This window comes from Agrilus planipennis, unplaced genomic scaffold (assembly GCF_000699045.2).
Source record: "Agrilus planipennis isolate EAB-ADULT unplaced genomic scaffold, Apla_2.0 scaffold83, whole genome shotgun sequence".
In the NCBI taxonomy this organism is placed as follows: domain Eukaryota; kingdom Metazoa; phylum Arthropoda; class Insecta; order Coleoptera; family Buprestidae; genus Agrilus; species Agrilus planipennis.
Genome location: NW_020438895.1, coordinates 237,362 through 264,978, shown reverse-complemented (window position 1 = coordinate 264,978; position 27,617 = coordinate 237,362). Strand labels below are relative to the sequence as shown.

Below are 27,617 nucleotides of genomic sequence, written 5' to 3'. Positions count from 1 at the left end.
TACAGCTTTTATAATATGATATTATAATTTATTTAATGGGGCTACAGAATAATATACAATAATATGTAAAAATATACATTAAATGGATGGATGTTTTAGCGTTTGTACCCGTATGGATTACGTATACCTATTTTGCTGATTCATTTTATTGACACCTATTCGACTTTTTTGGTTCGTAATCGAAAATGATATTTTGGAAACAGCTGCATGCCCCCCTTGCAACAGTCTCGCGCCCCACCAGGGGGGCGCGCCCTACACGCAGTGGTTTCTGCAGTACATCTTAAATATTTCCAACCAATTTACTGCCCAACATACAAACATGCATTTTTTATTATTTTTTTACATAAAACAAAATAATGTCTAATATTGCAGTAATTATTTTGGACAACATGAAATAATGAAAATGATTTCCTTGCTTAATCTTTGTGGTGTCTAATGAAGATCGCTGTTGGTTAAGGTTATTTTGCATCTTAATTTTGTATTGCCCGTTGTCTATGTACAGTATAGTATTGCCCATGACCTAGTGGCAGGCGTTATGAGCTTAATTATAAACATTTTAAATAATGATAATAAATAATTCATATATCTCATAGCATAAAAAGAAAATATTGTGTTGTAATTGGAGGCGAAATCAAAACACGATATAATAATTGTTTTTAGGAAAATTATTGATTTAATTAGTATGCCAAATTGTGCCGAAATCGATCAAGGTAAACTATAATAATAATAATTGCAGTTTACCTTAATGCATGTAATTAGCAAAGAATCGCATGTCGAATACTACCTACAATTCGTTCGTGTATTAAAACGATTTATAATTATTGATACAGCTTTTATAATAAGTCAGATAAACATGAGATTCATAAAATTTATCAAATATGCACCCAATTCTTTTTTTATCCCAACTATTTTGGCTTAACAAGAATTAAAAGTAGGTTTTGGCGCTCATTGAACAATTATAAGGACTTAACAAATTATTTAGTATAGTAATCAATAAATAATACAAATTAGGACAAACGATCTATCCTAATTTTCATTAGGTAGTTTTTTCGTTATACTTATTAAATTATTATGACTTTTTCACACATCTATTCATCATCATAAAGTCGTCAGTGTTAAGACTGGTTGGACACGCACCTCCATTCCTTCTTGAGCTAATCTTCGCATTTCCCTATAACAAGAAAATCCCACATCCTTAACTATTTATGAGCAGTAATCTAATCGAGGTCTACCTCTACCCCTCCTAACTTTCGTTTCTGCCTCTAATATGCCTCTGACTAGACCTTCATGCCTGAGAAGAATTCCATAGAGTCCTCTCCTATTCTCCTATTCTTTCTAATACCTCTTAATTTCTAACCTTCTCTATCAGCGGTATCCTCATCATTCGCCTATAACACCACATTTCGAACGCTTCTAACCTTTTTTTTCCGCCGAGCCCACTGTCCATGCTTCGCACCTGTGCAGCGCCGCGCTCCATTCATACATCCTTAACAATCTTTTTCGAATTTCTAAATTAACTGTTCGCGAGCATAGAACTGACTTATTTTCATTGAAGGCGACTCGACCCTGCGCTACCCTCTGCTTTATATCCCTACTGCTCCTTCCATCCTGACTCATCTGACTTCCTAGATACCTAAAATCAGCCACTTCTTCTAATTTTTCGTCTCCTATCTTTATATTCACTCTTTCCCTAATTTTTCTTCCCTTGCATACCAGTATTTTTGCTTTTATTTATTTTCATACAGTATTGTAATATTGTCTATATCTATTATCTACTAAATAAACATTAAATGAATGAAATGCAGCGTATGGGCGGACGTTGCCGCCTTCTTGTTGATTTCGTTCGAGTTCCTCAGAATGCAAACGAGACATACCTATGTTCTACCTCGCTTTATCTCGAATATGTTCGAGCTTACATGTAAACGCACCTTTAGGCAACGTCCAGTTTGTTTAATTACTTTAATTACAAATTGTTAATTTCATAATTTGTGCCAGTAATAAAACCTTTCATCACGTGCTGTTATTTCTGCTTTCATTAATAAGTAACCATTTACACTAAACGTTTCTAATTCGTGAATAATTTATCTTGTATCATGTTCAAATTTATTATGTTAATAACCTTCATAATATCAGATACTGTTGCACGTTTGAATGGGTATGATATGCTGTATTGATTACTTAAATCTAGACTTAGGAAAAGGCGCGCTAAAATAAGAGTTTACTCAGTTTCCATAAACATATCTGTTGTATACATATTTATTGTGCATTGGTATGAAATTATTGCACTTAAACACACAACTGAATGGGCTTGGTTATGTGTGCCTGCGGTTTTTACTTACTTATATATAATTCGATAAAGTTTAGAAAATAAAGATTAAATTTTTTCAATAGCCTTTCATTAATTTTCATTTTTTTGTCGTATTTGCAAGTAGAAAATTTTTTCAAATTCATTTTTAAACACCTTAAAACATCCCTGGAGCATTAGAATTTATGTGACTACATTCAGTGCAATTTTATCAACCTTATCAATGATTTATGAATCAGGTTTACAGAGTAAAATATATATATATACACATCTTTATACTGTCTGGTTTATACTTTGCGTATGTCAATCAAAAAGTTAACGTTAATACATTATGAAATTCAATTTGAAAATCTTTTAAAACAGTGGGATCGGGCGCGCCACGTTGTGACCTTAAGCATCAGTTGTCACTGGCTAGAAATTAATATTGTGCATTAAAAAGTTTTCACATAACCAACTTACGCAATAACAAGATGTATGAGATTAAGGATAATTTCAGATAGGATAAATTCCAAACTAATCACGGTGAATATTTCCAAAATTAAATAAGATTTTGAATTAAGAACTAACTGATTTTGTATTGACATAATGATTTATCTAGTAAGTAATGGTATTTCCTTGTAAGTTTTACAAGAAATTTAATCAAAATCTGTAGAAAACAGAGATCAAGTGATTAATGAATAACAAAAAAGTCATGTAACTGTCGTGCTAATTATGCAGCCGGATAATACACAGATAGATAACCTTGGCGGGGGAACCCTCCAGGAAATGATAAAAACGGTGATGGTGGAATTCAACCGCTAACATGCATGACATTCTCGTTCGGAATTATGTCGTAATTTAAATCACGAGATTTGTACTACATACGTAGGTAGGTAGGTATCAATCCGTGACTTTCATTCATCGAGTTAAATGACAAAACTATAAGTAATGCTAGGCCTATAGATATGTCTAGATACGGCTAGTTGAACGTTCAGCCTGAATTATCAAAGATTGCGTTTAACATTAGGATAGATCACGTTTACCTACACTATGAACAGGACTGTATAACCCTAGTTAAAAGAAGTTTCAGTTTCGTTTTCATCACAGGTTATAACCCGACTAGAAATTATGATATGAGGGTATAACCTCGATTCATACAAGGTCCTGACAAGGAGCACTCTATGCGGACATGAGTAGGAATGTTGCGATTCTTTTCAAGAAGAAACTGATAAGGAAATAAAATTAGGACCTAATAGGGGAATTCAAAGAACCCTATCAAAACCTGATTGCAAATTTATTATTAAAATAGGCCAGTTTAAAGATAACGATAGATTTACTGATAAAATTTTTTTGCCATCGTATAAAAAGACTTGTAAAATTGTAATTGACATTTAACAAGAAGGAAAATCCATTTTCTCTTGGGTAGTCATCTGTAAAGCATGAAATGATCTAATTCTGGTAAGATCCTAGTGTGGCAAACATGATTTCATCAATTTTTTACTTTGATAAACTGTGGACATCCTGATTTGGACCTGACAAGTATATTGGATATGTTTATTCAATCCTCATTAGGACCTCACTGGGAATTCCTTAAACTGGACAGCCTCATTAGGTCCTCACATATGTCGGGCTAACCTGCTTCTAATTTCTAGTCGGGTAACATACAATTTACTAATATAAGTAACTACTTCATAAACATAAGCATATAGAGACCGAACTAACAGTAACAGGTTGGAGGCTATCAATTGAAACCGGTGAGGTAGCAAGTGCCTCGATTCTATTGGCTGAATACGCCAATTATGACGTGAATTAGCTGCTGATATAGAAATACAGCCAATAAAATTTAGGCACCAATTATCCTATCCTGAGAGGCTTCACTCCTTGCGCCTGTAATCACACTTTAGAGTTTGTCTCGACATTCTTCTGTCTCTGGTATACGAGGACGGTTCAATAAGTACATCTTTTTTTTTTTAATTTTTTTTATTTTTCTACATAGTCCCCTTTTAGAAAGATACACTTCTCCCAACGACCCTGCCATTTTTTTTACCCCTCCAAAAAATAAGATTTGTCGAACTCTCCAAAATCCCCCCTGTCTCGGCGATGACTTCCTCGTTTGAGCTAAATTTCTTTCTCGCTAGTCATTTCTTCATGGTAGGGAACAAGATGAAGTCGCAGGGAGTCAAATCGAGTGAGTACGGGGTGTGCGGCAGCAAATTCATAACGTAATTCATGCATTTTGGCGGCAACAACTCCTGATGAATGTGCCGGTGCGTTATCGTGTTGAAAACGCACCTTCTTTTTCGTCAAATGCGTCCGTGTCTCCTTCAATTTTTTGTCGAAGCGGTCCAATAACTCACTGTAGTATTGTCCAGTGATCGTTCTTCCTTTTCCTAAAAAATCCGTAAAATGATTTCCTCGGTAACAACGTTTGCCAGGCTTCCTGGTCGCTCCTATCAAAAACGGATCTTTGCCCACGTTTAAATTCGTTGAAGCAATATCTAACTGTGGTCGTAGATGGCGAAATGTCTCCATAAACAGTATCCAACTTTGTTTTCATCTCCTCGCATTTTTTCCCATCCAAAAACAAAAAGCGAGTTACCGAACGATACTGCTCTTTTTCCATCTTAGCGAAAATAACGAAGCACGTCTGAGCGGAATGGCTGCCAAATCCAAACTAACCTATCAATTAGTCTGAAATTCGTTTTGGCGTGGTTTGATAGATGGCAGCACACGATGACAACACCAATTTACCTCAGGAACGTCCTCTGTCTTCAAACACGGGTACTTATTGAACCGCCCTCGTATCTCTCTATATAAAAGAGGTTTCCCTATTATATTAAGAACGGGTTGAGCGTAATTCACATTCTAAAGGGTTGAAAAAGGAAAAAATAAAAATTTAAAATAAAGGTCAGTGAGGTGTCATTCGAAAGATACAAAGGAATGACGTATGCTTTCCGATTTTTTATCAGAATTATACCTTTTGAGTTATAAACGGTAATATTCTGCGACGAAGCCGCAGCGGCAACCGCAGGTATGTTAGCCATTGCGTTGTCTTATTAGTTAGGTATTGCTTACACCTGAGCCGTATTAGAACATGCCAGAGTTTTTAGATTGCCTGATATTTATAACGATACCAAGTCGTATAGAAAAGCTTTGTCTTTTGTAGAAAGCTAAACAAGCTTGTTTTACGATTGGATTGTACCTGTAGCTTTCTATCGATGGAAAATGAACAGTGCAACGTGTATAGGTAAGTGTAACGGCAGCGAGTATTACAATTAAGCCATCAATTTCCTACTGCGAGGAAATAAATTTTATGGCCAGTTACGTACTCTAGTTAACATTTATGGAAACACAAACTGTTAGAAATGATGTATTAAAGACTATTCTTCATAATAGTATGATTGAAGGAACTTAAGCAACGACTATTATTCATTAATTAGCGTTAGTGACTTTATTTTATGGTTGTTGATTCAATCGCTACTGATTTGATTTATATAATACACTACGTTTTATCCGTGGCTCCGATGTCCTAAATACGCGTCAAAGGTCATCGACGATCACATGAAACTAATTTTTTCTATCCCTCGGGAACAATATTGTTTTTCTGGATAAAAGATACTCTATGTCCCTTTCCATACCCCTCACAATGTGTGTACAAAATTTTAGGATGATAAGAGTTGAAAAATTAAGTTCTTAAAGGTATCTGCAAAAATTACATATTGGAAAAAAGGACATTAATTTTTAATGTCGTAATGTATAGTCATAGTTAATATGATGTAATTAACTAACACATAAATGGATTATGAGCTTGCTTAATTCCTTTCATCCTCTTTACAAGAGAACAAGCACTTTATGTAATTCCTAATTTTGAGATTAATTCACCAGATTGTTAATAAAACACGCTAATTATCGCAGCAAGCAAATATGATGTCCGGCCGAAAGGAAAAAGCACTTTCTCTTTCAACTGTTCAAAATTGTGAACTACTTTTGTACATATTTAGTGGTAGTAATCCGAATTCAAATGAAAAAGAATTACCTATTAAAATTTATTATTGCTGAACCATTTCCATTTTTAAAAATACGAAAACACAAAGTTTTAACTTTTGAGTTAATTGTTTTATCTAAAAAGTCTCCTGTGTGTCGAAATGATTACTGATGTAGATTACAACTAAATATTTACAATTAATGCTTTCGTATATACAGTGTAAACTCTTTATAACGTCACTCGATTTAACGACAAACTTCTTAAAACGTCGAAATTGCTTGACTTTGGTTGGTTTACATTGTTTTCTATACAATATTACACTCTATATAGCGTCACGCTCACTCTATTTAACGACAACAATGCGGCATTATAAATCATTGAGCAGTACTTTCTAAGTTGCCGAAATAGATAAGAACTGCAGCTGTGTACGTTGTTGAAGAAGACGATCCTGTCCCTCCACCAAGCATCAAACAAGCACTTGATGCAGCGAAACTATTAAAAAAATACTTTTTATATAATCAAATTGATCCAGCAGTATCTCAAGATATGAGTAAGATACGTAACAAAATACAATTAAAATATTGGAGCAGCAAAAAACATCAGACGAAGATAACAGGCTATACGCAATGTATGAATAATAATGTTCGTGTGCAAAATGTGTACTATATTGGTAAATGCATATTATTATAGAATAGTAAAATAATATCTTTTATTTCTCTCCATTTAACGACCACTCTTTATAACGCCGAAAAATGTTCAGTCCCTTAAGTGTCGTTATATAGAGTTTACACTGTATTTTTATCTCTGACTTATCGGAACCAACTATAGTGTGCTAATGTGAACTAATAAGTTAGAAAGAACTCAAGAACTTTAATAATTTTAAGTTTGTTTCAGAAAGAAGAATTGATATGGCTGCGTCTCAATTTCTTGTTCTGCTACAAACAATAAATGGGCTGCACCTAGTTCTTTCACACCACTGGAGCTTTTTAAATGCAAATCCAAACCTACCAGATCCGACAAAATATCACGGTGGAGGTCACAGTTACTTTCCTCAGTCATACTACACCGATTACAGATATCTTCCACCGTAAGTAATGCAAGTTACACATCAAATTCAAAATAATTCACCTAAAGGGTTAAAACCCGTAGTAGATTCACAAGAAAATTAAGTCGCTAAAAGTCTGGTAATAAACAAATTCGCAATAAATAATTATTATCTACCTTTTTCCTACCTATTTGTGACACAAATTAGTCTCGTCGTTTGTTCATACGGAATTAAAATGTACGTATGGGTTTTTGAACCTTTGTAATTTACCGCCACATAAAATGTGAACTAACAAATTGCCAATTTCCGTCTATGCAAATGGCTACACAGCCGGAATGCGATTGTCAAGGTTTCAAAATACGCATACTTAACTAATTTAACTACTTTATAAACTGGACAGTTGACACTTGTTGTTTTTTCTCTAACTGTTACACCGCCTAATGCAATAATTTTCAATAAGGAGTGAAAGAATAATTGTACATGAATTGCTGACATATTTAAAAGAAAAGTAATTGATTGGACTATACTCTACAGTATATATTCACCTACGTTGTTTACATATGAGGTGCCCACAACCATAAATAATCAATGAAAGGATACAGTAGTAATAATATAACAAACGAGGCAGGGGTCATTTTGATTGAAAAATGAAGAGAAACGGCAGATAGGTGGAGAGAATATTTAGAGGACCTATACGACCTATTAGAGAAGGAAGATAGTGTGGCGATAGGTGAGCTAGGTTATCCCATAATGAGAGAAGAGCGATGTAGAATTAAAAAACTTGAAGAATAATAAGGCGACAAGATAGGACACAGGCGGAAATTCTAATACATGTAGGATAACAGGTTAGAGATCGTATGTTTATGCTAATTAGTCACATTTACGAAACGGGGAAAGTCCCAGAGAATTATAAACGAAACGTGGTGGTAGCTATATATATATATATAGGTACGAGACATTTAGAACAATTAACTTAACTTCCCATGCGTCAAAAATCTTAACTAGGATTGTTAAGAGGATGGAAAAAGGACGGAACTATTAGGGGAAGATCAATTTGGGTTTAGAAGAAATAGAGGATATTCTAGCTTTACGGGCAACAATAAAGTAAACGATAGAAAAAGAAAAGAGCGCGTACATAGGATTTGTAGATTTAGAAAAAGCTTTTGACAATGTTAAATGGGACAAGATGTTAAATATACTTAAAAATGTAGAGATGAGTTACAGAGATAGAAGAGTGATACTTAGTTTGTATAATGAGCAACAGGTAGTTATAGAGCTGGAGCTGCAATAGGCGAACAGAGGAAACTACTATGGAAGTTAATAAGTAGAGTAGGGACAGACCTAGATTAGATTACTGTTCGCAACTAGTTAAGGATGTGGGTTGTTCTAGTTTTGGAGAAATGCGAAGATTAGCTCAGGATAAAAAATAAAAGCGAGAAAAATCTCTTCTGTATTATGCTTTATGAATAACTAAAATACAGGAAGCGTTATTAATTTCGAGAAAGAAAAGAAAAACACCTGGATTTATAGGAACAAATAACATTAACCTTATGTATTACATTACTGAGTAAATTATATGTGTTCGAAATGTAAGTAATTTGTATGATAAATAATTATTCACATCGGTTTTCGTCATAGAGCATCTGCTGGAAGAAACAGTTCACTATTCCAGGGTTTTGCTCAAACAACCCAACCCCCACCCGGAGCAACAACTCTCGACCCGAGATCTCAAAATTGTGGCTTGGCACCTGCCCAATGTTTTCCAGCACGGTACAGATCGTACGATGGTTCTTGTAACAATTTGAGGAACCCAGTGTGGGGTACACCACAAACTCGATATGCCAGATTACTACCTCCAATTTACGGAGACGGTAAAATTTTAATTTTTGGTTAATTAAATCTGACGGTAATAGTTTTGGACGATAAAACTGATTTGAAGAATAATGTATAGTTGGGGCGTTCAAGATTGGCAAAGTCGGCAATAATGCTGTCGCATTCTTCTTTCGATTTACTAACTAGATTGGCGTAGATGCTGACAGAATGCCTACTTTTACTCACAAAAGACGTTGCAGGGAATATAAAAGGGATGTCAGGTAAGAATTGTAGCGGACACTAATAAAGAAAAAGGAATAACATTACAACAATTGATGTGTAACAGAAGGAGATACAGACAGGCAGAATTGGAGCATGTTGCCAGCATCGGACTTTAAAGAAAGTTCCACATTTTCAGGAATTTAGGAAAGCGAAGACGCTTGTTTAAGGAGATAGTTCCAACGCGGCAGTTATAAAGCCGACCATGATCTTTTGCGTACCTAAGCAACCTACAGCCGCTGCACCACTTACTATCATTCGGTTATCTCTTTTTACCTTGCTTATGTTACTCATGAAGCATTTCCTAACTTAACAAGGATGTGTTCAAAACGCAGTAAATGTCTACAGTCCCAAGAGGAAAAAAGAAAGAAGATATATGTACTTCGTTTACTTTCTGTAGCGATGTGACCTTCAGTTTGACCGGCACAAAGTAGAAAAGAACAGCACTAGGCCAGAAAAGGAAGGAGACAACTGTCGGGCAAACTTTTAACCGGTGAGGAGCGTATAATCCGTACAGTACTGCACGGAAAAATTGACCATTTTATCCACTACAATTGCATTGCTCAAATGTGGTGTTATTGGTACCATTTACTACTGAAAATATCAACGAGATGTTTATTTATATTTGAAGACATATTAAAGGCTTTAACGATTGTTTTCGACTCGCACTACTATTCATGATTGAACAAAACATTTGGCGGGTACTGTATGAAAAAGTATGTTTAATGAACAAGAGTCGAGAGTATAATGAGCTTTTTTCTCCCTACACACGATTTTGCCAGCGCGCATCCAAGACAATGGAAGGGGCACATCGCTACAGAAAGTAAATGAAGTATACGTCCATTCTGAGATTCTCAGATGATCTATTGTGGACTTTCCCAATTTTGATCGTCCCAACTGTAGAGATCCTAAATTATAAGTCGAAACGCATTTATAAGATGATCCTTTTAAACAATTTTTACTAACCTCTTTAGGAAGAGAATTTTTGCATGCTATTAACTTTCATCATTTATTACTAGAGGTACCAGGAATATATATTTTAGATTTCGAAACTTCCTTCAATATTATTCAACCGTTCGAAACTTACGAGGTGTATGTATTTCAAATAATAATGATAAAAGTATTAAAAAGCTTTTCAACTCTACAAGTACATTGGTTTCTTATGCGTTAAGAATTCTTTAATAGGAATCAGCACCCCAACGTTATCAAGAAGCGGAAGAATGCTTCCAGGCAGCCGCGAACTGAGTTTGGATCTTCACCCCGACGTTCCTGTGCGAGACCCCAGATTTACGTTAGCAGCCATGCAATACGGGCAAATAATAACCCATGACATGAGTATGATCGCGGGTAGCACACAAGCCCGTAAGTATAAATACACTTTAAAGTTCATAGTAAATGTATCAAAAAATATTATACACACAAAAATAAAAATTTAAAACCAATATTTGAGAATGATGATTTTTTCAAAATTAAATTACTTTCAAATCAAATAATAAATCCACATTTCATCATATGTAAAATTTTTACAATGGAAACAATTAGGATTGTTTCTTTCTCCTTTCGCTAGTTACTTTGGTTGACATCCTCAGTGAACGTACTGATGGTGTTAAGTCTTTTTCAGTCTCAATTTTAGTCTTAGTATAACAACAGCGAAGAATATTAAGCCCTCGCTGCGCCCCATGACGATGTAAGTTAATCATTCCTGTCGGTATTCTCCCCGAAGGAAAAATAATCCTAGACCACAGTTATCAAATCCGAAGTCTACGCCCCGGTTGCTTTCCCTGTGGATGTCAATCACACACCTAACCACAGAAGTTGACTAAACGTCGGAAAAAACATTCTTATCAGTGTTTTCATCATTAAACCCGAAAATCAAGATCATTTTTCGGATGATACAAGCTAAGCTTTATTTCCTTCTTTTTTAAATAAATACCAAGAATATTGACGCTTCCGAATTGAAAGTATAATAGATTACCACCCATAATACATAGTAAAACGTGTTTAATTCTCGAAGGATCTTTACGAACCAATTTTGGAGTTGATATTTCTAAAGAACGTTTTTGCCTTAGAGCCTCATTCGACAAGATGTTGTTCAGATGACGGTCGTCTTCTGGAGTTAGCAAATATCCCAGAACACTGTTATCCAATAGTTCTCCCTGATAACGATCCTGTTTATGGGAGAACCAACACTAGATGCATGAACTTTGTGAGGACAATTACAGACAGAGATAGAAATTGTGTGGGAGGCTATCAACCAGCCGAGCAAGTCAGTTCAAAATGTCCATTTTTACATTATTTTATGCATTTGTATGCACTCAAAATATTATATTTATAGTTGACCGCGGTGAATCATTACCTAGACCTTTCAATCACCTACGGTAATAATGACCAAGATGCACAAGGTTTACGAGAAGGGACCGGGGGGAGGTTACGAATTGAAAGGAGAAATGGGCAAACTTGGCCGCCCCAAACGGATAATGTGACAGGAATTTGCGATGCCGACGATGCAACTGAACCTTGCTATCAAGCTGGTAAAAGATATTATGTTGTTACATATAAGTTTTATAATTGTTTCAAAATAAATAATTACATTAATGTGTTAAGTCCGCAAAGCATGCAGATTTGACTTGAATTCTTTTTGTTTCACTGTGTGAAGGCTGGGATAATGTTGGGAAGGTTTTCCCGATTAAATAGCAAATATAGAGAGTCTTTCCAACCATTACCTAATCTTCAAAAAGTTCATAAGTCTAGTCTACTAATATTCGACCTTTGTAAACTCTAACCAGCAACAGAATTGCCTAATATAAGAATTACACCAGTTTACGTAAAAGTAATTGTTCAAACGTTTAAAATTTATAAAACGAAAGGTTAAGTTCATTGACCTTCTCACTAAAAAGGGCTGGAAAACTAGTATCATTTTGAAAAAACTGTACGTAAACTTGAGGGTCATTGACCTTTACATAAAATCTTAATTTTCAGTTGTAGAAATGAATAATTAATTAAGTATTAGCTGGGCCATTATTAATGTTTATATCGTATTTGCATCATTAAATCAACCATCCAACTACCTTCTATTTAAAAGTAAAATCTTTATATAACCTATAATATTTATATTCGCAGTTTAATATTCCGAGTAATAGAATTATAACGTACAGTTATGGGCGATTTTACTTATTACAATATAAGAAATTTAAAAATGGAATCTCACCTACGTTGTAGTGCATATAACAGCTAATCTATTTAACACTATTGTCTGTTGTTTAACGAAATGCGTAGAATAATATAAAATTAACACTACCATTAAATATTCGACACAACCGCGAAACCCTACCGAACCGTTCGCGTACATCACTCGAAATGTCGTTGACCAGTTGGTGACGAGCTATTAATACACAATTTTTACCGGCATGTTTTGTGATTGGTTGCAAATCTCACCGTCGATTAACAACCAATCATATAGCCAATGTAATAATTTTAGGATGAGCCGCGAAATTTAAAAAACTTCAGACTCCTAAGCGGTTTATTTAGAGTATTTTAAACAAACTATCGTCATCTTCTGTAATAGGCACTTGTTTGTAGGTGACGCAAGAGTAAATCAAAACCCTCAGTTGACGATTTTACAAATAATATTTTTGAGAGAACACAATAGACTAGCAGATGCACTGGCCACTTTAAACCCACAATGGGACGATGAAAGGATTTTTCAAGAGGCAAGACAAATTAATATCGGCCAACACCAACAGATTACTTACTACGAGTGGCTGCCCCTTTTCTTGGGTTTGGAAAATACCATACAACACAAAATCGTTTACCCAGGAGCTAAAGGGTTTGTTAATGATTACGACGAGTCTATAAACCCTTCAGTTCTTAACGAACATGCCACTGCAGCTTTCAGATATTTTCATACCCTTATTGCAGGATATCTTGAGTAAGCAGGAAATAAATACTTTTATTGGTCATTTAGTACCTCCATCGAACTTTTTTGAGTATATGGTTCATGTAATTCTCAAGTATTATTTACTCAAAAACTATAAAATAACCGATAAAAAGTTAATCCTTTTTTTTATACATCATAGGAATACACAAACTGAGAAGTGAACCTTTTATTCTAAATTTAACATTAGTTATTGTTTAATTGAAACTTACGTGTGCTTCTAGTTTATTAACTGAAACAAGAAATGGTTATGGTAATATCCGATTAAGTGATTGGTTCAATAGACCACTTGTTCTTGAGGGTGGAAATGTATTTGATGATCTGACCAGGGGAATGGCAACTCAGCCTGAGCTGAAAGCAGATCCTTTTATGGATAGCGAAGTGAGTGTACTTTTTCAGGCCCAGCAAAACATAAATGAGATTACTAAAGAGAGTAATTTAAGGTAACCCAATTCTTGTTCAGAATGAGGCAACAATTTGGCAGTGACCTGAGGGCCATTGATATTCACAGAAACAGAGATCATGGTCTTGCTTCATACAATGATTACAGGTCGTTGTGTGGGTTGCCGAAAGTGCGTAATTTTGATGGTTTTCTGGATGCAATACCAGCTGAGGTAAACAACAATTGACCTAAATTACAAATTATGTGGGGCTTTTGGAAAAAAGCTTCCTGTATTATTTGGATTGTATTTATTATTTTCATTTTTAGCACGTGCAAAAGCTTGCAACGTTTTACGAAACTCCTGACGATGTAGATTTAACAGTTGGTGCATTTTTGGAAACCCACGTCCCTGGAACCCTTGCAGGTCCAACGTTTCTTTGCATTTTAGTCGAACAATTCTACAGGACACGAAAAGGTGACCGATATTTCTACGAAAATGGGGACATTAATATGGGTTTTACAGAAGGTAAGAAGTGCCACACAATTTGTCAGTATCTACTTTATTCGTATTTTACTTTAGCTCAATTAAATGAAATAAGGAAAGCCAGCATATCAAGATTGTTCTGTGATAATGGAAGAGACATAAGGAGTATGCAGCCAAGGGGCTTTGAGAGAGTTTCGGACAAGTAAGCATTGTTTTTATCTTTTAATTATAGTTATGGCGGACTAAGGGTAGGGCGGAGCGAGCGGGTCCTTTCGGGTTCCCTTGCTCTCTTCAGAACATCCACACATCTAAAAAATGTGTAGGTATACTTCGTTTACTTTCTGTAGCGATGTGACCTTCAGTTTGACCGGCGCAAAGTAGAAAAGAACAGCACTAGGACAGAAAAGGAAAGAGACAACTCTCAGCCAAACTCTTAATCGGTAAGGAGTGTATAATCCGTACAGTACTGCACGGAAAAATTGACCATTTTATCCATTACAATTGCATTGCTTAAATGTGCTGTTATTGGTACCATTTACTACTGAAAATATCAACGAGATGTTTATTTATATTTGAAAACATATTAAAGGCTTTAACGATTGTTTTCGACTCGCACTACTATTCATGATTTAACAAAACATTTGGCGGGTACTGTATGAAAAAGTATGTTTAATGAACAAAAGTCGAGAGTATAATGAGCTTCTTTTCCCTACCTACGATTTTGCCAGCTCGCATCCAAGACATTGGAAGGGGCACATCGCTAGAGAAAGTAAATGAAGTATACTATCACTATCATTTCATTTGTATGTCCCGGGTCGCCGATGGTATAGTCCGTCATTGCAGACCTCATGGTAATGATGATTTTTTGTCCTGAGGATTTTGGACATTGAGGATTGGAGTGTTTTCGGTAATAATTAACAACTTCACTATCTTTCAGGAACCCAATTGTACCATGTGACACTTTACCAGCCATTGATCTTAGTTTATGGAAAGACGGGGCCAGTTCGAGGTCATTCTTGGACATCGACTTCCCGTTTATTTCAAAAAAATAGTCCATTGTTAATTTTAAGAATGTAAACTATTGATACGATGGAGCGTATCTACGTCGATATTTTATTTTCTTGCCTTATCATTAGTTATTTTGTATTGTTGTATGTAGTAAGTTTGAATGTAATATGAGAATACATAAGCATATGGTACAAATCTCACTCGCAATGTTCGTAATATTGCATGCTCTCTTGTGCTCCTGTATTTTTTTAAGTAATTTTTACTATAATAAAATTTTCCAATGACAGTATACATTGTTTTTTTTCTACTTTAGCAATAAACTTGCATTATTGTGTTTTATCTGAAAAACTATAAAGTTATAGACGATGAATAAGGTGCCGCGTATTGGATCGTCGCAAGAAGTGAAACCGAATATCGAGCGTCCGACATTGCCTGCCATCTCTTGGAAACAATTGGAATATTTTAGACTTTTTATAAAGTGATCTTAAACTTTGTTGTTGTTGTTTCTCTCAAAACCTACCAATTTCATCGTTTCTTCTTTTTCTAATTAATAAGAACCTTCGATAGTTATCATGAAATGATGTTAAGTTAATTAACTTTTCTATTACATTTATTTATCATCAATTCCTTTTTTAATGAAAAATAAACCAAAAAAGATTTATTTGAGTGGTGAAACATTTAAAAAAGCAACAAAACCTAAATTCGAATTAACTATAGTAAAAAGTTCATCTTCCAAACAAGTTCAAAAGTTGAGTTAGCTGAGACCATCGGTTAATTTTTCTTGTTAAGGGTACAGCCCATGTAAGATCAGCTGGGTCCATTTCCCTTCCATTTAAACACACGGTAACACAAAGGTTCGTGTCAATTTTAATAGAAGATACTATTTGGGGTATATCAAAGTTACCAACAGTATAAAACATTAAATAATCTTGACCATTTTGAATTTTCCACTCGCCAAGTACATTTTTTAATTTCACCTCGAAGACTTGCTTTACGTAGTAATAATCGATTAAAAAGTCGTTAATATCGACTCCTTCGACGTCCCCGAAAGTTTCCGGACTATGATCTCTGTAAGACAGCTCGAAAACGTCACGGAATTTGAAAACTTCTTCTGACGGTTCCGAGGTGTTTATTAAGTTGTCAAATTTCGACGGAAGTGCACCATGTTTGATAAGAGGTGTTGAAGATCTAGTGATAACGGATTTGCCAGAGGTACCGTTCAAGAGTTTGGTGTACATTGCCAGATCACTATTTTTGAAATGGTGTACGCATATAATGGTACCGTAATCTATAACCCAATTTTTTACCGGGATCGCTTTTATCCATCTCGTTCGCCATTCCACGTCAAGGGGGAATCGAAGAAATTTGTCAAGGGTATCATACGTTGGACAATTGGGGATGCAACAGTAGTGCTTAGTCTGGAAATTAAAAAGTCTATTGGTTTATTGGATTCAGTTCCAAATAAATTTTACGTGTAAGTTAAAGAAGAAAGAAAGAAGTACCAGTGAAGTCTATTTGAAGGAACCAATTATGAAATTTTGCGGTCCTTTGAGTTATGCAGATGAAGGTAAATAGTCATTGAAAATGTCGACAGTGATCATAATAATTTTTAATCAATCGTAACGTGATTTTAATGAATACATTTTCCGTGAAGCATTTACTTCATCTGTTTATTAATCAAGAACAATTATTGGCAGTTATCAAGGTTTCACTGCCAATGTCTAACAGTAAGAAAAGTTACGAAACGTTTGGTACTGATATCAAAACGTCACAGCGAAGTCAAACGCATGAGTTACTTCCGGCGACCTTTACCCCTACTAATGGATCATACCACCGGCCATGACACTTCTAAGTAGTATATATACATAATACACAAACACATACGGCTGAAGAGGACCTTAAGTGGTCCTAGAACGGCCTGAGGTAGAGGGGTTTTAGTCGGTAGGTCCGGGGACCTTAAGTGGTCCTAGAACGGCCTGAGGTAGAGGGGTGTTAGTCGGTACGTTCGGGGACACCTTCCTCGATAATCCAACACTTCCCAGTCGTACGAACGGTTAGGTGTCTTTTGGAAGATTTCCCTTCTTCCACGAAAACAAAACAAAAAAAAACGAGCGACATGACCTAGAGGTTTAGATCGTTGCTTAGCATTCGGGAGGACGCTGGTTCAATTCCGGGTCCGTCTGCCTTGGTCCAAGTTTTTCTGTGGTTTTCTTGTATCACCTAGCCAAATGCTAGGACATAATATTCCACAGATACTCTTCCATTCCCTTCTGTCTTCATTTCGTCCGTCTCATCTTTCTTACCCGAACCACCACCCACCCATTCCCACGATTCCTGAAAGCAGGCTGAAGAGGGCCTTCCGCCCTACCTTCCAGCATAGTCCGGAGGGACAGACTGCTCACCAGCCTTAGTGGCTGGTGGGAATGAAACCCCAAAAAGTTTTTTTTCTAGTTCATTTAACAGTCCACTCAAACAAACCTATGTCAGTTGTTCATTTGCTATCATTAGTGTATAATAGTTAAAATATCAAGTGTAATAAAGTTTCCTGAAAACTGAACCAAATAAATGTGTTAAAATAGTGTTTTTAAAAAACACACTCGAACATTGTTCGTTTTAACTCATGCCCTGAAAGCTAACTTAGTAAATTAACAATCAGGCAGAAAAGACAGATATTAGTACATCTATAAATATATCGATGGAATAATTTTTCGAAATTGCACTGATTTATTTTTGTATAACATAATTCAAAATGGCTCAAAAGCCATTTATACTTTTATAAATAAAGAATCAGAGCCAATGGGGTGAAAGTTTCTATTTATTGATACCACACCGTTTCGCTTATAGGTCTTCGTTTCTAGGTCAGTTAAGTAGATAGCAGAAGTTTAGCCTATATAATGCTGTAAGGTTGGTGAACACCCACGGACACATTGTAATTAAAAAATTAAAAGTACAATTAAAACGACGCACAATATAAATAAAATAATAAATTAAGTGACTAATTTAAACACGATGTGGAATATATTTATATTACTGTTTATAATAATTATAAAACGATTAGCTTACCTTCATCTTCTTCATCAAGTTATTTATTTATTTTACGTTAAAATATTATAATTCTTATTGAAGTTTTATACTTATTTGACGTATTCTATTTGTTAATAAAACATAAATAAATGAATATCGTGAATTGTGTTGCAAAGCATACTTTAAAATGCGTGTATTCTATTGTTTTTTATTATTTCTATTTCGTATGAGTACATATATATAGTTTTAAAGTCAAAAACTAAAATAAATTTATTCTTAACTAATAACGGCCAATAAATTGAGATTTTTAATGGCTACCTCCTAATAAGACCATTTTTATGTATTTCGATACAGTAGTATTTCATTGACCTATTGAAGCTAACGAATAACGGATTTCGCAAATACATCCACAGATATTGTACGTACAAAACTGCTTTTATCTGTTAGAAAATTGCATTTACATGCATTAAAGCATCTAATATTTTACAATATGTGTATAAACTTCAAGTAGGTACAAAGTACTGTATTATCTCAAGGATATAATGACTCTTATAAACGGTTGTCGTCTTCTATTTTTAATCGAGATTAGAAAAGTAGTAGTAGAGTAGGTAACGTTGCCCAGTTCACGATGTTCACACTCAACTTTTAGTAACAGTATCGTTGCGGTTTCATTTGAATTCAGGTGCAAGTGTTTGAGAATAATAATCAGAAATGTCGACATCTCTTCCAACATTATACGAACATTACACCTCTGGTGGTATAGTCGAAGGTCTGAATGCAAATCAGACGTATTTTACGTTGAATCAGAAAAACATCACGCTTTTCAGCGGAGCGTTGCATTATTTTCGTGTTCCACAACAGTACTGGCGGGACAGACTGAAGAAAATGAGAGCTGCGGGATTAAATGCTGTGGATACGAATGTACCTTGGAATCTTCACGAGCCACAGCCAGGTGTGTTTGATTTCGGGGATGGTGGCACCGATTTCCAAGAAATGCTAAATTTGGAAAAGTTTCTGAAGACCGCTCAAGAAGAAGACTTGTTAGCCATAGTTCGACCAGGTCCGTATATTTGTTCTGAGCATGAATTCGGAGGTTTACCAAGTTGGCTTCTTCGAGATACTGGGCTAAGAATTCGTACTTCTGACGCCACTTTCATGAGATATGTCAAAAGATTTTTCGATGCTTTACTACCGATTTTAGTAGCTTTGCAATTTACCAGAGGAGGTCCCATCGTAGCATTCCAGATTGAAAACGAATACGGCAACACAAACAGTGATGATAGAGACTATATGAACGCACTTAAAGACATGTTTGAAGCCAGTGGTTTAGTTGAGTTATTGTTTACGTCCGACACGCCTACTTATGGTACTTCCGGGGCATTACCTGGTGTACTTTACACTGCAAATTTTCAAAATAACTCGCTCAGAGAACTTCAAACTCTACAGTCCTATCAACCTGACAAACCTCTTTTGGTAATGGAGTATTGGAGCGGTTGGTACGATCACTGGACCGAGGATCATCATAGCATTCCCATCGAGTATTTTTCCTACGTTTTGGAAACAATTTTATCTTTCCCGGCTTCCGTTAATTTTTACATGTTTCACGGTGGAACGTCTTGGGGATTTTTGAATGGAGCCAATCTCGAAGACTTTACCACCACAAATAATAGTAAATTGCAACCTGACATTAGCAGTTATGATTACAATTCACCTTTATCGGAACCAGGTGATTACACTGATAAGTACTACAGTCTGAAATCTCTCATAGAAAGTTACACAGTAACTAAAACCCTTATCCCAGAAATGCCCAATGAAACTATAAGAGTTGCTTATGATGCAATAGAAGTAACCCAGCAATTACCACTTATAAATCTCATCGAAAATAATGCAGAACATATTATAGACAGTACATATCCCATTGCTATGGAACTGTTACCTATTAACAATAATTCTGGACAGAGTTACGGCTACATAGTGTACAGGAAAGAAGGGATAAATATTCCTGCGAACTCTGTGCTGGCAATTGAGGGCCACGTTTGCGATACGGTCATGGTTCTTATCAATGGACAATTGGTTTCTAAGGTGCTCACTCAGGTAGACGATCTTGATGGTTTCGGTTATTGGAGATTACCAAATCCTTCTCTAAATTTGGGTAGCAGTAGCTATACGAATGCTACACTGGATTTGTTGGTGGAAAATTGGGGTCGTGTAAATTATGGTTATTTGAACCAGTTTAACCAATTTAAGGGCTTGTGGCAAGGAAACGTAACATTAAACAATGTAGTATTGACCAATTGGAAGATAATTCCATTAGAGTTCAAAAAACAATGGACGAATAATTTGAGCGGATGGCGAACTCCTAATTTTGAAACCGGACCGTCGTTGTACAAAGGGATTTTGAATGTTGACAGTCCTTCTGATACCTTCATTGATATGAGGAATTGGACGAAAGGGATCGTGATCCTTAACGGATTTGTTTTATCGCGTCATTTTAGAATAGGACCCCAGCAAACAGCTTACGCACCAGCTCCATTCTTTGTAACAGGAAATAATGAAATTGTTATATTTGAACATTTCGTTCCAGCAAGGCATATTCCCTTTTCTAAAGATATCATTTTCGAAACTGTTTCGATAATTGATTCGAACACCAGTTCGGCATCAAAACTTATCGGAAATGTTCAATTCGATCTTATATTATTGTTTTTGTTTATGGTAACTTTGCTAGGACACTTAAATCCTTAGATTAGATTAGATTATAATTCAAAATCGCAAGCATTCTATCTGTTTGCAATATTATCGTAACAAATAAAATCAAGTAGGTACTTATGGCAAATAAATTTTATCAGTATTGCATTTGATGGATGTCATACTCATTTTTTTGTAGTGGTAATAAATTTATTGAAATTGCAGTTAATATGATATTGTTCTAATGCATTTTTTATTTTTACTGTTTTACCGAGAATCACTTAAAATAAACTGATTATGCTTTTGTCGCTATTTTATTTCAACAGGTGATTAAGTAGAACTGTCATAAATTTATCGATTTGGTTTAGGCGGTAACGAAAGTGACAATGGCAGGAAGTTTGTGGCATATTCTACTAGCCAAAAATAATAGAGTCGCAATTTATTCAGCCCGTGTTTTGAATATTAAATAAGTAATAATATATTATCATCTAAATAGTTTTTTTAATGAATTGAACGCATGTTAGCTTCATTAAGAGTTTTTCGGGTTAAATTTCTGATGTTACATAATCATAACATCGTCAGTCCTAAGACTGGTTGGACACGCACCTCCACCCTCTTCTATCCTAAGCTAATCTTCGCATTTCCCCAAAACTATTTGCGAACAGTTATCTAATCTAGTTCTACTTCTACTTCTCATAACTCCAATTTTTGCCTCTAATATGTCACTGGCTACACCTTCTTGTCTACCAACCTATTGCGCCGATTTCTTATTGATTTCCATGGAGTCCTCTGTTCTCCTATTCTTTCTAATATCGCTTCATTTCTAACCTTCTCTATTCACGGTATCCTCACATTCGCCTGCAACACTATATTTCGAACGCTTCTAACATTTTATTTTTCGAACTTCTGAATTAACCTTTGGCGATCATAGAAGCGACTTCTGTTTATTGAAGGCGACTCGACCCTGCGCTATCCTCTGCTTTATATCCCTACTACTCCTTCCGTCCTGACTTATCTGACTTCCTAGATAGCTAAAATCAGCCACTTCTTCTAATTTCTCTTCTCCTATTTTTACATTCCCCATTCATCCCTTGCATACCAGTATTTGTGTTTTACTTTTATTTATTTTCATACAATACAGTTTTGTCAATACCGCTTCCATTTTATTTATAGCTATCTCCAACTCNTCCTACGTTTTGGAAACAATTTTATCTTTCCCGGCTTCCGTTAATTTTTACATGTTTCACGGTGGAACGTCTTGGGGATTTTTGAATGGAGCCAATCTCGAAGACTTTACCACCACAAATAATAGTAAATTGCAACCTGACATTAGCAGTTATGATTACAATTCACCTTTATCGGAACCAGGTGATTACACTGATAAGTACTACAGTCTGAAATCTCTCATAGAAAGTTACACAGTAACTAAAACCCTTATCCCAGAAATGCCCAATGAAACTATAAGAGTTGCTTATGATGCAATAGAAGTAACCCAGCAATTGCCACTTATAAATCTCATCGAAAATAATGCAGAACATATTATAGACAGTACATATCCCATTGCTATGGAACTGTTACCTATTAACAATAATTCTGGACAGAGTTACGGCTACATAGTGTACAGGAAAGAAGGGATAAATATTCCTGCGAACTCTGTGCTGGCAATTGAGGGCCACGTTTGCGATACGGTCATGGTTCTTATCAATGGACAATTGGTTTCTAAGGTGCTCACTCAGGTAGACGATCTTGATGGTTTCGGTTATTGGAGATTACCAAATCCTTCTCTAAATTTGGGTAGCAGTAGCTATACGAATGCTACACTGGATTTGTTGGTGGAAAATTGGGGTCGTGTAAATTATGGTTATTTGAACCAGTTTAACCAATTTAAGGGCTTGTGGCAAGGAAACGTAACATTAAACAATGTAGTATTGACCAATTGGAAGATAATTCCATTAGAGTTCAAAAAACAATGGACGAATAATTTGAGCGGATGGCGAACTCCTAATTTTGAAACCGGACCGTCGTTGTACAAAGGGATTTTGAATGTTGACAGTCCTTCTGATACCTTCATTGATATGAGGAATTGGACGAAAGGGATCGTGATCCTTAACGGATTTGTTTTATCGCGTCATTTTAGAATAGGACCCCAGCAAACAGCTTACGCACCAGCTCCATTCTTTGTAACAGGAAATAATGAAATTGTTATATTTGAACATTTCGTTCCAGCAAGGCATATTCCCTTTTCTAAAGATATCATTTTCGAAACTGTTTCGATAATTGATTCGAACACCAGTTCGGCATCAAAACTTATCGGAAATGTTCAATTCGATCTTATATTATTGTTTTTGTTTATGGCAACTTTGCTAGGACACTTAAATCCTTAGATTAGATTAGATTATAATTCAAAATCGCAAGCATTCTATCTGTTTGCAATATTATCGTAACAAATAAAATCAAGTAGGTACTTATGGCAAATAAATTTTATCAGTATTGCATTTGATGGATGTCATACTCATTTTTTTGTAGTGGTAATAAATTTATTGAAATTGCAGTTAATATGATATTGTTTTAATGCATTTTTTATTTTTACTGTTTTACCGAGAATCACTTAAAATAAACTGATTATGCTTTTGTCGCTATTTTATTTCAACAGGTGATTAAGTAGAACTGTCATAAATTTATCGATTTGGTTTAGGCGGTAACGAAAGTGACAATGGCAGGAAGTTTGTGGCATATTCTACTAGCCAAAAATAATAGAGTCGCAATTTATTCAGCCCGTGTTTTGAATATTAAATAAGTAATAATATATTATCATCTAAATAGTTTTTTTAATGAATTGAACGCATGTTAGCTTCATTAAGAGTTTTTCGGGTTAAATTTCTGATGTTACATAATCATAACATCGTCAGTCCTAAGACTGGTTGGACACGCACCTCCACCCTCTTCTATCCTAAGCTAATCTTCGCATTTCCCCAAAACTATTTGCGAACAGTTATCTAATCTAGTTCTACTTCTACTTCTCATAACTCCAATTTTTGCCTCTAATATGTCACTGGCTACACCTTCTTGTCTACCAACCTATTGCGCCGATTTCTTATTGATTTCCATGGAGTCCTCTGTTCTCCTATTCTTTCTAATATCGCTTCATTTCTAACCTTCTCTATTCACGGTATCCTCACATTCGCCTGCAACACTATATTTCGAACGCTTCTAACATTTTATTTTTCGAACTTCTGAATTAACCTTTGGCGATCATAGAAGCGACTTCTGTTTATTGAAGGCGACTCGACCCTGTGCTATCTTCTCTTATCCTTACTATTCCTTCCGTACATAATTATTAAACTTGAACGTTTAGTGATAAGGAAAGGATTGATTGATTAATTTTGTTTAACAGAACAACTTATTTCTATTTTACTGTTGCTAATTTTATAATTATGAAAGAGGTATTCAAATGGAAAAGAAAGGCATTAAATACGTATATGTATATTAACGTTTGTTTATATGATTGTGTTTTTCTGGGGGACTGCAAAAGGCGGTACTGGAGAGCAAAGCGCTGTTATCCTGTCTGTTATTGCCTTTAGACAATTAGGCATTGCTGTGGAATTCTTTATTGCCATTCTTTCTAAAATAGGACGATTGTATATCTTTTGTGCTTCTTCCCTTTGTTCCTTTGTGATTCCTCTGTCGTCTAAATAAATTAAATTTGGAAACAATGATATTACGAAGTATCTGAAAAAATAGCTTCATTAAATTATAGAAAATGCAAACGTAAAACTAGGATTATTCATTGTCTAAAAACAAAAACCGTTGTAATTGTGGCTGCAGATTGAAATTTACAGATTTACTATAATTTATTTATTTGATATTGTCAAATAAAAATTTACCTGTATTCTAAATATTCTTGAACACTTCCGCCATTGAGATATGAAGGAGCAGCGGGATTTCCCATAAGGGATAAATGTAGTAAATTGGGGCAAGAGTTTTGTAATCTTTTAGCCCAGGGATACAACCCATTTATCTGCGAATGATAATGCATTTATCAATCTAAAGGACTGATTAAATATGAACTTGGTTCTATTTATTTATTAATTAGTTACAGTGCAATAACCAGCTGATTTATTTTTTTTTCTATTCATTAGTTATTTTGAGTACCTTACAATAATTTAACCATAAAAACCTCAATTTGGGCATGAACGGGATATACGTGTTCGAGGTAATTTTGTTGTGATCACAGATGAAAGTTTCCAAGTTTTTGAACTCGCTGAGAAAATTCAAATTGCTGAAAATACGTTAAAATATTTTTACTATTGGAACATCCTATATGGCATAGGTACTTTTTCTTTTATTTTAGGTACTGTATATTTTGAGATCGTACAGATACTCACTCAAAATTGTTGTAACTTAAGTCTAAAATTCTTATTTGTTGCGCCATGCAGTTCAATATGACATTAGGAATTCTACTTAGATTTTCATAAGCTAATGAAAGACGAAACTGATTTTCTCCTTTGCAATCGCTACATTTTGCTTCAGAGTAACCTGTAAAAATCTCTATCATTAAAATTAGATTACAAACAGTGTGCCTTCTAAAAGGGCGGAAGGTCGTGAAGGAGTATGGATGTGATTCGTTGTTATCTTGAACTGTGGAAGACAGGAAGAGGAGGAAAAAAAAAAGAAAAGCGTGCAGTTCGGAGCAAGAAAATAAGGAACTGAAAAGAAAAAATACAGAAAAACTTGATAGAGAAATGGATGTGCTAGAAGTAATAAAGGAAGAGAACAAGGAAAAATGGACAGAAAATAATAAAAATAAGAGAAAAGAAGAAGAAAAATTGGAACAAACACTAGATAAAATTCAGGAAGAAAATAAACGTATAAAGGAAAAGTTGAAAGAACTGGAGAAAGAGACAAGTGGAAAATTACAGAAACTGGAAGAAAGACTGGATAAATAAAACGAAGAAAGCGGTAGAGAATGGTTTAAATCAGGACCAGAACAACTTAAAAGAAGAAGTCAAAGAAATGGTACTAGAGAGAAGCTGGTGATAGAAAATCATGTGGATAAACATGCAGAAGAACAAAAGAAAAGAATAAAGAGAATGGAAATGGATCTGGAAAAGATACGAAGGGAAAAAAATGGAATACAGTTTGAGGAGAACGAAGGAAAGAGGGAGTTGAAAAAAACTTATAAAAGAGAAGATGAGGTTAAAGGTGGAAGTAAAGGAAGTATGGAAAGCTAAGAGGAAGATACATATGTAGGGTAAAAAGTGGAAAGAATGTGACTATGAAAGAGAGAAAAATATGGAAGACAAATGGTAAAAGTGGATAGAAATAAAAAATGTGGATAAGACGGTTAAAGTTGGGTACAAGAAGATAATAATAAATAAGGTAGTTTGGATATGGAAAGAGGAAAAAGAAGAAGTAACAAAAAAATGATGAAAACGAACATTTCGTAGGGAATAAGAAGGTGCAGAAGACGTTGTTGTGGTGAGGGAAACAGGGTACAAGGTTAGAAGGTTGGATGAAAATAGAAGAATATGAGTATAAAGATGGTATAAAAAGCATTGGATATAAAATATTGGAATAGTATTTACTGCGAGTTTTACTCTGAAGGTTGTTTTATTTTATATTATTGCTGTAGGAATGTAAAAATGACTTAACATTTACAGTAAAGTGACTACAATTACGGTGTGCTTTAAGAAATAGCGTCAGTTACGAGTTCGAATGGTTAAAACGTCTCTATTTATCTTAAACAATTTTTATTACCTTTTAATTTTGTGTAGACTAGTATAAAGCATCCACCTCTTCCTAATAGTAATAAATAAAAATAACTTACTGAGTAGCAAAAGTGCATTTAAAGATGTCATTGTATTGGAACCATTTTCATCAGTGAAATCCTCTGCCGACAATAATGAAGGTAAATTATTTAGGTCGATTACTTCATAATTATTTTCGTCTTCTCTTGACCTATAATAATTTACGTCAATATTTGTTATTATAAACAAATACAAAAAACGAAGACACGTTTGACATTCTTTTGGCAAAACCATTCGCAACATTTGACAATAAGAACAAAATCACATATTTATAAATCACAAATTGGCTTGTTTTTACCACAATTACTTACTTGAAACTCATTTGAAAAAGTATCACAAACTTTTTTTTTTTTGAATAATGACTACATTAGATTTATTTCAGTAACTAAACGAGAATGAAGAACATCAATTTGTTATCAAACCAATGCGATAATATAGTTGTATACAATTAATGTGAAGAGTTTTGAAAGTTCAATGTTATCTTCCAAACACGAGTATTTACTTTGTATATTGGCATAAAACATATCTACTATTACGTTACAATAACTACGGTGCATGTACAAAAGGAATCAAGCATGCATTTATGTATATAAGTACATAGATAAACTGAAGAATTAGGATATCGAATGTTTTTAATGAAATTTGTCGTTGACAGACTTGAAATTCATTAGATAAATATGTTATTCATTATTATGATAATCATCACAAGATCGACAGTACTAAAACTGGTTGGACACAGATTCACTCATTCTTCTTCTGAGATAATCTCCGAATTTCCTGGACATCTCACATTCTTAACTATTTTTAAACAGTAATTTAATACCGGTCTACTTCTACCACTCTTAACGCCTGTTTGTGCTTCTAATATATCTCTGACTAGACCTTCAG

The 27,617-nt window shown here is 34.8% G+C and overlaps 5 protein-coding genes across 6 annotated transcripts in view; 3 read left to right on the top strand and 2 right to left on the bottom strand.

The window, feature by feature from the left end:
• Positions 1-15,502, top strand: part of LOC108734312 (peroxidase) — a 32,813-nt gene extending 17,311 nt beyond the window's left edge. For both annotated transcript variants that reach the window (XM_018465806.2, XM_025973099.1), the window contains exons 2-12: positions 7,164-7,356; positions 8,953-9,185; positions 10,591-10,767; positions 11,475-11,671; positions 11,741-11,936; positions 12,985-13,333; positions 13,564-13,720; positions 13,783-13,953; positions 14,049-14,247; positions 14,302-14,407; positions 15,143-15,502. In XM_018465806.2, coding sequence (XP_018321308.1) covers positions 7,178-7,356; positions 8,953-9,185; positions 10,591-10,767; positions 11,475-11,671; positions 11,741-11,936; positions 12,985-13,333; positions 13,564-13,720; positions 13,783-13,953; positions 14,049-14,247; positions 14,302-14,407; positions 15,143-15,257 — 2,079 coding nt within the window. In that variant the 5' untranslated portion in view covers positions 7,164-7,177 and the 3' untranslated portion in view covers positions 15,258-15,502. The remainder of the gene's footprint in view (positions 1-7,163; positions 7,357-8,952; positions 9,186-10,590; positions 10,768-11,474; positions 11,672-11,740; positions 11,937-12,984; positions 13,334-13,563; positions 13,721-13,782; positions 13,954-14,048; positions 14,248-14,301; positions 14,408-15,142) is intronic.
• Positions 15,503-15,890: 388 nt separating this feature from the next.
• LOC108734294 lies at positions 15,891-18,350 on the bottom strand. The gene is made up of 2 exons (XM_018465771.1): positions 18,277-18,350; positions 15,891-16,631 (listed from the first exon to the last, which is right to left on the bottom strand). Exons 1-2 carry the CDS (start codon positions 18,289-18,291, stop codon positions 15,939-15,941), a joined length of 708 nt encoding a protein of 235 aa, XP_018321273.1. The 5' UTR covers positions 18,292-18,350; the 3' UTR covers positions 15,891-15,938.
• A 468-nt stretch (positions 18,351-18,818) lies between these two features.
• LOC108734355 (beta-galactosidase-1-like protein 2) lies at positions 18,819-21,151 on the top strand. The gene has a single exon (XM_025973104.1). It carries the CDS (start codon positions 18,949-18,951, stop codon positions 20,977-20,979), a length of 2,031 nt encoding a protein of 676 aa, XP_025828889.1. The 5' UTR covers positions 18,819-18,948; the 3' UTR covers positions 20,980-21,151.
• A 964-nt stretch (positions 21,152-22,115) lies between these two features.
• Positions 22,116-23,478, top strand: LOC112904029 (beta-galactosidase-1-like protein 2). The gene has a single exon (XM_025973105.1). The coding sequence runs from the start codon at positions 22,161-22,163 to the stop codon at positions 23,304-23,306; it is 1,146 nt and encodes a 381-aa protein (XP_025828890.1). The 5' UTR covers positions 22,116-22,160; the 3' UTR covers positions 23,307-23,478.
• Positions 23,479-24,389: 911 nt separating this feature from the next.
• Positions 24,390-27,569, bottom strand: LOC108734360. The gene is made up of 6 exons (XM_018465894.2): positions 27,041-27,569; positions 26,750-26,880; positions 25,308-25,458; positions 25,075-25,201; positions 24,807-24,940; positions 24,390-24,651 (listed from the first exon to the last, which is right to left on the bottom strand). Exons 1-6 carry the CDS (start codon positions 27,049-27,051, stop codon positions 24,420-24,422), a joined length of 786 nt encoding a protein of 261 aa, XP_018321396.1. The 5' UTR covers positions 27,052-27,569; the 3' UTR covers positions 24,390-24,419.
• Between the last annotated feature and the right edge of the window lie 48 nt (positions 27,570-27,617).